This window comes from Asterias amurensis, chromosome 9, assembly GCF_032118995.1.
Source record: "Asterias amurensis chromosome 9, ASM3211899v1".
NCBI lineage: Eukaryota > Metazoa > Echinodermata > Asteroidea > Forcipulatida > Asteriidae > Asterias > Asterias amurensis.
In genome coordinates, this window is record NC_092656.1 from 13,435,582 (window position 1) to 13,445,193 (window position 9,612).

At 42.6% G+C, this 9,612-nt stretch overlaps 1 protein-coding gene across 1 annotated transcript; it reads left to right on the forward strand.

Moving 5' to 3' along the window:
* Nucleotides 1-4,205: 4,205 nt before the first annotated feature.
* Nucleotides 4,206-6,090, forward strand: LOC139941736 (zinc transporter ZIP1-like). Its single transcript, XM_071938353.1, has one exon. It carries the CDS (start codon nt 4,439-4,441, stop codon nt 5,444-5,446), a length of 1,008 nt encoding a protein of 335 aa, XP_071794454.1. The 5' UTR covers nt 4,206-4,438; the 3' UTR covers nt 5,447-6,090.
* The last annotated feature ends 3,522 nt before the right edge of the window (nt 6,091-9,612 follow it).

Below are 9,612 nucleotides of genomic sequence, written 5' to 3' on the forward strand. Positions count from 1 at the left end.
CCGCAAACCTCTCTTGGTTAAATTATAGGGTGCGTTCGTTTAGCTTCCCTTGGTCGACTCCGGTGTGTGGCGGTTTTTTTTTCCAGGACGAACGTGTGCAAATAGTTACCCATGTTCGTCCTGGAAAAAAAAACGCCACACACCGGGGTCGACCTAGGGACGCTAAACGAACGCACCCATTATGTGTGTTGTCGGGTAAACCCATAGTGCACCCTCCCCCACACCCATGCATGTATCCAATTGTGTTTATCCCTGTCGTGCATGTGGAGACACCTCTTGTAAATTCATTTGTCCCGGTAATTAACAACCTCCCATACACTCTAAAAACTTCCGGGTCAGAATTGACCCGGTTTTGGGTCTCGAGGGCCAGACCCATTTCTGGGTCAGTTTGACCCGGTGTGGCGGTTTCAACTTTCCGTCGTGTTCAGTTTTCCGAATGACCAAATACGGTAGCATTACGTCATGCGATGCCTGCGCGCAGCAAGCGAAAGTAGTCCATTTTTAGTGTCGTATTGAGTCATCCGTTACCCTCCGGTAGCTGTCATGGCGGCGTCCACGAGTCGAGTACAACTAGCGGCAAACGCGTGGATCGTATGAGTTGTTTTTTATGCAAGCAGAGTGTGACCTGCCTAAAGTTGTACCCATGAATACATGTAAAGATGGGCAAGAGATTATGTGGCTTACACAGAAAAGAATCGTAATATAAACAATTTGGGGTCACTGCTGAAAGAAATACAGTACTCGCCAGGGTACTCGCGGCGGTATCTGACAGGTCACCCGGAAAACTGAACACGCCGGAAAGCTAAAACCGTTCGAACAACGTGCTGATATGTCCGACTACATCACCCGGAACTGAACACGGCGGAAGACTGAAACCGCCACACCGGAATCCGTGTCGATGTGAACATGAATCCGTGTCGATGTGAGCATGAATCCGTGTCACTGTGAACAGAAATTTGGTTAAAAGCGGAGATTTCGACTCAGATTCCGTGAAACTTTGACAGGATTCCGGGTCAAGCTGACCCAGAAATGGGTCTGGACCCCTGGGACCCAAATCCGGGTCAATTCTGCCCGGGAGTTTTTAGAGTGTAGGCGTAGGCTTTGTGCGCACAACTCCTTGTGGAGAGCAGACCAGTCTTTAGAATCGTGTAGAAATGTCATGCGAACTTTCATTTCCGTATTAACGAATAGTCGAAGGCCGTGTCCGAAACGACGACTTCGGCTACAGCTACGTCTAGATCAGCGCGTCTACCAGTGTTGAAGAATAGGCAGACGCGCGCGATCTAGCCGTAGATGTAGCCAAAGTCGCCGTTTCGGACACGGCCTAAGGCAACCTTTGCGGATTATGCTTTGGGGTCATGCCAATATTGCTCCACTTATTTCTGGAATAAAATTCCTCTGTGAGGTCGAATCACAAAGGAAAATTGTGTGGAGTCTAGGACTATTGTTCCATTTTGTAAAAGACTCCTCGAAGTCCTGTGCTTAAGAACGTAATTGTGGGATCCTTTCATAAATTCAATCTCTACCTCCCTGCATTGCTTTAGTAGCTTTTGTATTCTCACGGACACACGAAATGTATAATCATTATTTTTTGTAACGAAAAATTTATTAACCAATTTTACTACTTTTTATACTCGTTTTCATGTATTGTTTAGATATAGTCCGTATACGTATTTAGTGGTTCGTGTCAAAATAACAGAATAAAGTACCTTTTTTACATTATTGTGACTGTCCAGTTTTCGTGCTGTAAATTACTGCAGCTGGCGTTTTGACCTATTCCTAATGCCCAATCATAGAGTTGAAAACAAGATAGCTAGCTCCATCCTCAACCAGCCAAGTAGTATTTGGAATGCCCATGACTATTGCATGGCGGTATAGTGAAAGGCAGTGGACACTATTGGTAATTACTCAAAATAATTATAAGCATAAAACCTTACTTGGTTACGAGTAATGGGGGAGAGGATGATATAACAATATAAAACATTGCGAGAAACGGCTCCCTCTGAAGTGAAGTAATTTTCGAGAAAGAAGTAATTTTCCACGAATTTAATTTCGAGACCTCAGATTTAGAATTTGAGGTCTCGTGTGACAAGGGTGTTCTTTTCTTTCATAGTTATCTCGCAACTTGGACGACCCTTTAAGCTGAAATTTTCACAGATTGGTTGTTTTATGCATAATGTTGAGATACACCAAGTGGGAAGACTAGTGTCCAGTGGAGAAGAAAAATAGCTAAGCAGAACAAATGTGTTATGCTTACCATTGTCACATGATTGTACAATTTGTGACTGGTATCCTTCTCATTTATGCTAAGCAGAACACTCTTAAGCAATGTTTTCTGCTTACGAGCAGCTCTATGAAATTTGGCCCATGATCACACGTAACCCAGTATTCAAAGAAAAGGATCCCATGGTTTGGGTGAACCAGCGATTCGTTCAGCCATGGTTCATCAGCAAACACTCAAATTGAAATGATGTTCCTTCTGTAAATATAAATTGCGTGCTTAAAACGCCATAAAGATAACAAGTGCGTATTTTGCAGATTCCATGGGTGGGCTGGGCGTCCAAACCGCTCATAACATTACAATCAAAAACTGTTATGTTGCCTGTCGTAAGGAGTTTGTAACGTTGCGTTGCCCAAAATACGTGTTGGGTGGGGGGGGGGGGGTATTTCGGGACAATAGTGACCCACTTTATACAAGGTATATTATGTTCAAATTTTAAGTTGGTCATTTTTAACAAAGACAAATTTATTGGAGCGCGACTTGAAACAACCTCCGGTTTAACGTACCATATCGCTCTACCAACTGAGCTATCCAGCCCTATGTTGGCGGGGTCTCCAGCTTATGTTGGCAGTCTTCTGTTGATTTATAAGGGTTTTCCTCACAGTTATTGCTAAACATTCGTTTTTGCAACAGAGTGCATTAAAGACACTGGATGCTATTGGTAATTGTCAAAGACCAGTCTTCTCACTTTAGTGTATCTCAACATTAGCATAAAATAACAAACCTCAATTATTGGTCGTCGATTTGCAAGATAGAATGAAAGAAAAACACGAAGTTGTTTGCTTTTAGATGGTTGATTTCGATACCTCAATTCTAAATCTGAGGTCTTGAAATCAAATTCGTGGAAAATTACTTCAATCTCTGAAAACTACATAACTTCAGAGGGAGCCGTTTCTAACAATATGTTTTATACTATCAACCTCTCCCCATTACTCGTTACCATGTAAGGTTTTATGCTAATAAATTTTTCTGAGTAATTACGGCCACTGCCTTTAATTCAAAGCACTGCTTAGATCGAACTGCAGATACAGCTACATGGTCTATTAATTTGGTATGACACTGCTCTAGAAATGCAAAGGTCGTGGGTTCGAATCCCACCCGATGTTGTGCCTGTGATTTTTTTTCTCACAAACTCGGGAAGTACTGAAGATTGCTAACACACATCGTTGAAATATGGGTAAAATCACAATGAAAAGTACGTTAACATTTTCCATAATATCGCAGAATGGGTATTGATTTCTGTTTAATTAAGGTCCCATTTTCGATGAAATGCAATGTGACTTGAATGAAGTTTGTATTTACCACAATAATTACCCTAACCACAGCGCAAGGAACATGGACCTCTATGCCCTAACCACAACTGTTTGAAAATGCATAGAGTTTCATTGTGTTGTATGATTGTTGATGACTTTCTAAAAAGTACTTCATTTGGGCCTTGAAGAATGTTATTTTAGTTTAATTAATGTTTTTGTTTCGTGTGGAGGCGGATGGCAAATTCCAAAACAAACAATGGAACAGGAAGCAGAACCGTTATTAATACTCCCTTGCAAAAAAAAACAAACTTGCTCTCAAGCTTTACATCAGCAGTTTTTCACCACAAGTCAATTAAGGTGCAGCGTTAACCACTGTTTGAACAGAGATAAGACACGTGGGCAACGCCCTTATAATAACTACATTGAACAATTATTTCGTCAATGCTCGGCCATGAGCTTATTTCAACATCTCTAGCAATCACTCTCTCGGCGCGTGTACCCATTCAGAGCCGTCTTTTAGGACAAGGCCCAGAACGAGCCCCTCCAGTGTAAAGCAGTTACGTAATCACCTTTAAGCACCTAAGACTTTCGGTTGGAGCGCTTTTGTAATTCAAATTTAGTTCTACGGGGGAAGTCTTTTCTTTTTATAGCCCGTATAAAAGCAGATTTCTGAAGACGTTTTGTGTTCATTCTGTCCGATGCGCACTCAGTCGTTCACCGTGTTGTCTGTGGTGGGTACTTGCCGTCTGCTGCGACTTCTGCACCCGTAGACAATCACAACGCACAACGGTGTGAAGACTGAGAAAAGTACGGAGAGTGTGACGATGTTCGTATTTTAACGGCAATACTACTAGTCCATAAATCTCATCTTGGAAGGAGTATTTTCAACTCAGCAGCAGTCATCATGTTGAACTTGTTGCAAGGAACGGCGACGAGAATCGCGGCACTCGTGGCGCTGCTCTTCCTTGTCTTCATGTGCGGCTGGCTTCCCGGTAAACTGATAACCTACCTCCACCGCGGACTCGATAACTCCCTAGATCTGCACCGTCTTCAGCAGATTCTGACCGGTATGAACTGCTTCGCCGGAGGGGTGTTTTTAGCAACCTGCTTACTGGACCTTTTTCCGGATTTCCGAAGACTTGTTACACGAATGAATAAGGAGCTGGGGAGTGCCAACATGCTGAATACGGAGCTGGAGGGTGATACCATGAATATGAAGCTGAGGAAGGAGGGTACCAACTGGAATAAAAGTACCAACATAACAAACAATAACATCGAGAAATTACCAGCGACAGACTCCAGGGTTTATGCTTATCGTCAAAGGACTCTCGTCCTTCCCAAACTGTCCCCAACTAACGACACTGAAGTCCAGCCGACTTCCTTTGAAGGTGAGAGACAGTTTGTTCACGACACTCCATTGAACCGTCTCCGGCGACACTCGTCATTGAAAGCAAGTTCTCGTTCCAATGGTTACATCACCGAGACCGAAGATCCACCACAAACTGAACAGAAATCGCGGTCGCTGGAGCCAAGTGTCATCGCTTTGCTTCTGATTCTATCCGTACATTGCATATTTGATGGTCTTACTGTTGGACTTGAGCCTCAACCACCGACCCAAGCCCTTGAGATCACGGTAGCTGTCGCCATCCACAAATGCGTCTTTGCCTTCAGTCTGGGAGTCCAGTATGCCCAACGCAGCCAGATGGGTGAGGAGGGACTTAACCGTAGCGTGCTCTGCTACACGGCAGCTTCTCCCGTCGGCATCTTCATGGCGCTCGTCTTTGAGATCATTGCTACGAACTTGGTGAACTTACAGGCCATGCTCGGCAGTGTTCTACCAGCGATCGCAACGGGAACTCTAGCGTTCAAAACATTCCTGGATATTACTCCTGCGACTTGCCAAAAAACATAACCGCAGTGGATGAAACAAACTATAGACAATTTGAAGAATAACTCGCACACTTCTGCGATGTAATAAACTGTTATCTTGCGGGTGTTTACAAAAAATGTGTCAAAAACATTAACTCTTAATGAGATTCTAAGATGTAAGAATAATTTGATTAATGGTCACGGTCGGCTGGGCTGAGTTAGCATCTCCCTTCACCCTACACGTGATTTTTTAAAGCTACAAGTATATTTTTAATATTTTTTTATACCATATACTGAACACAGAAAAAATGTGGCAAAATCCAAAATCTTAAAATAACATTGCTTTTTAAGGAAAAGTTGTAACAATTCAATTTTAAAGCATTAAAGGTTTCAACATTAAAAGGATATTTTTTATTTTTATTAAGGAACATTTCGAAATTGTTCTTAATTGGGCCTCTTATTTGTTTACGGCCTTTAACTTATAAATCCTTAGTCACTTTTAAAAAGGTGATAATCACAAGTGTGGATCTAAAACCAAAGTCGAACTGACCAAATCCAATAACGAGAAAAATATTGTTCAAAAAAATCATTGTAAAACCAATTAACTTACAACAGCACAAATCATAACTTTCTATGTTTTATTCAAGGTTTTTTGTTACAATAAATAAATATATATTTTGTTTCTTAGATGTTTTGGTGTTGACGATTGTTTATTAAAAATGGGTACCGATGTGGCTTTTATTTCTCAAGAAAGTAACATTCCATTTAATACGCTGGTTATGCCCTTTATTGTTCCTTATGGTCTCCTTTCAATTTCCAGTTTTTTTATCCCCCAAAGTCTTTCCTTGAGCATGAGGAAATCTTTGCCGTTGGGGATATGACATCTGATTAAATTTGCATTGTCATCATAACAGCAGCAAACCGTTTGAGATGTAAAAGTTGTAGGAAGTTCCAAATTGTACACATAGTCTCCTGGCGATAGAGCAAGCTGGTCCAAACTTGAAGTTGCGACCAATTTTAAGAACTGACTCCGCAGCAATACAGTTTATCACGATCATATAAGCTAAAGTAGTAGTCCCAGCCTATTTCTATACCATCCGCCCAGGTAATAGTTTAAAAGCAGGACAGTTCTTTTCAGAACTGGAGAAGCCTCCCGTATCCCGAACACCTGCTCCGCAATAGGTAGAATAAAGCAAGGCGGTTATCAACTACCTGGCAAGTAGATACACACATGGTGTTACCGCAAACCAAATAGACATTATACAATTCAATCTAAATTCTGTTTCAATTCCATCTACATGTATATCGGTGCTGAGTAAAGTACACATACCCTATACACATTGTACCTATGTATAGAGTTCTATACCGGGTGGCAGAGGGTGTCATCCTAAATGTTTCCATATTTTACCCTTATACATGTAATTAGTTCCTCCATGCTTTTATGTACTATTAAGTTCTGTACCGGATGGCAGAGGGTGTCATCCCAAATGTTTTCATATTTTACTATGAGAATGAGCTCCTCCATGCTTTAACGTAGCCCTCTTCCTCTTGTATAGAAGTCCCCCACCCCACCCCGCTCCACATTCTCTAACGAATTCCAGAGATTCCTAGAACTCGGCAATGCATACACAATAGGCAGGGGCACATAAACCGCACAGCAAAATCGATCAATATAGATCGATTCGAATGGGAACTAAATTGAAATAATGCTATTGTTCGATCTTCTATTGCTTTGCTGCACGACCGGAAAGGAGGAGGGGGGGGGGATACTGAAGATAGACAGTTGTATAATATTGTCTATTTTGAGAAGTATGTCCTTTTTCGGCAATTGTTATGGGCCCATGTTTGCGGGTGCATTGCCCGACATTTTTGCTGCTGGAGGGACGAAACTTTGATGCAAGAATACTGCTTTCCTTTACACGAGAGAAAAAAATATCAACAACATAATGTATATAAATAATATGCACATGGGTTATTGTGGGGTCCAACATTACATTTGGTGCTCGATGGGGGACATTGTGTATCCCCTCCGATTGTGTCTTTATTGTACATGTACATGTATACCCTGGGAAGCTCCTGAAAGAGGGAGGGGTAGCCTTTGTGTACAAGATGAAAAGATTGTGTAATAATGGTAACTCCTATGGAGGTGGCGGACACAACTTCCTGGCCGACTATTGGGCCGGCCGGCACGGCCTTAAAGTTACGTAAAAACAGGGCCGGCACGGTACAGGCAGTTATGGACACTATTGGTAATTACACAAAATAATTATTAGCATAAAACCTTTCTTGGTGACGAGTAATGGGGAGAGGTTGGAGGTATAAAACATTGTGAGAAATGGCTCCCTCTAAAGTGACGTAGTTTTCGAGAAAGAAATAATTTTCCACGAATTTGATTTCGAAACCTAAGGTTTAGAACTTGAGGTCTTGAAAACGCATCTAAAACGCACACAACTTCGTGTGACAAGTGTGTTTTTTATTGCATTATTATCTCGCAAGTTCGATGACCGATTGTGCTCAAATTTTCACAGGTTTGTCATTTTATGCACATGTTGAGATACACTTAGTAAGAAGACTGGTCTTTGACAATTACCAATAGTGTCCACAGGGGCGTCAATCCGTCTTGAAAGGTGGGGGGGGGGGGGGGACATAACATTTACGGCGTGGGGTCCGGGTTTTTTTTTTGTCCGTAGATGCTCTCTGGTGCAATCTATGGAGTCTGAGGGGTGATGTTCCCCCCTCTCAGATTTAATGCCTATTTCAAGCTATGATGCACCTATTTTTGCTATCATGGTTATTGTACCTAAAAAACAACTCACTGTATGGCTTCGTAATATCCATATTGTTTCTGCATTATAATGCTCAGACGGCAGTTCATCCCTGGTGGGTATTAAAGATGAAGCCTGCTATAAAGCGGAACGCGAAGCCTTTTACGGCCTTGGGTCCGGGCCTAAGGGCTCGGGAAAATTTTGCATTCTAGATGCTCTGTGGTGCAATCTAAGGCCAATAAGAGGTATACAGAATGGCACAGAACATTGTAAAATGTGAGCAGCAGTAGAACCTTTTGAGTTAACAGCATCTTCAAGTTCGGATCTATGAACCAAGTTTTAGGGGGGAAATCTGTGAGAGAGTGAGCACATGAGTGTGAAACCTTTACGGCATGGGTCCGGGCCCGCTTAAGGGCCCGGGAAAATTGTGCATTCTAGATGCTCTGTGGTGCAATATTTAGGCCAATAAGAGGCTTACAGAATGGAACAGAACATCTGTAAAGTGTGAGCAGCAGTAGAACTTTTTGAGTTGATAGCCTCTTCAAGTGCGAGTCTTTGAACCAAGTGTTAGGGGGGAGGGAATACTGTCAAAGAGTGAGCACGTAAGTGTGAAACCTTACGGCATGGGTCCGGGCCCGCTTAAGGGCCCGTGAAAATTTTGCATTTTTAGATGCTCTGTGGTGCAATCTTTAGGCCATTAAGCGGCCAAATGGCAAACGAAACAGAACAATTGGAATATTGTGTTCCAGTGCTCCACAGTTCCACAGTGCAAAACATGAGTTTCATGATAAAGGTGGTCAAAAGACACGGGGAACAGTTGATACTGTGTCCCCCACCCTTCGAAAATGGGGTGGGGTTCACGTTCCTTCCACTCTTTCAGGGGGGAGGTGCAAATCTGTCAACGATGGACCATGCGTGTGGGAAGCCTTTACGTCGTGAGGTGCGGGCCCGATTGAGGGCCCGGGGAAATTTTGCATTTTAGATGCTCTGTGATGCAATCTAGGGCCAATTTTGAGGGGGGACATTTGATATAGTGTCCCCCACCCTTCAAAAAATTGTGTCATCCTTTGCCAACAGGATTAATGCCCATATAGGGACACCGGGTTTCGTCTTACACAGGGCAAAACTTGGGCTTCATGATAAAGGTGGTCAAAAAGGTGGGGGGACATTTGATATTGTGTCCCCCACCCTCAAAAAGGTGGGGGGGGGGGACATGTCCCCCTGTCCCACCCCTGATTGACGCCCATGAGTGTCCAGTGTCTTTAAAGTAAAAACAACTTCTAAAACACCGCGCTACAATACGCAGTGTGCGCGTGCCATTGGCAGGCGAGTTCGCCAACTAAACACATCTAAAGTGTTCGGCGATTTTGTTCTCATCACTTTAAATCAACATTTTGTACCAAGCTCAGCCTATTATTAAAAACTTAAATAATTAATCTGTCTA

Coding starts and splice junctions, on each gene's coding strand:
- LOC139941736 (XM_071938353.1), top strand. CDS start 4,439: ATGTTGAACTTGTTGCAAGGAACGGCGACGAGAATCGCGGCACTCGTG.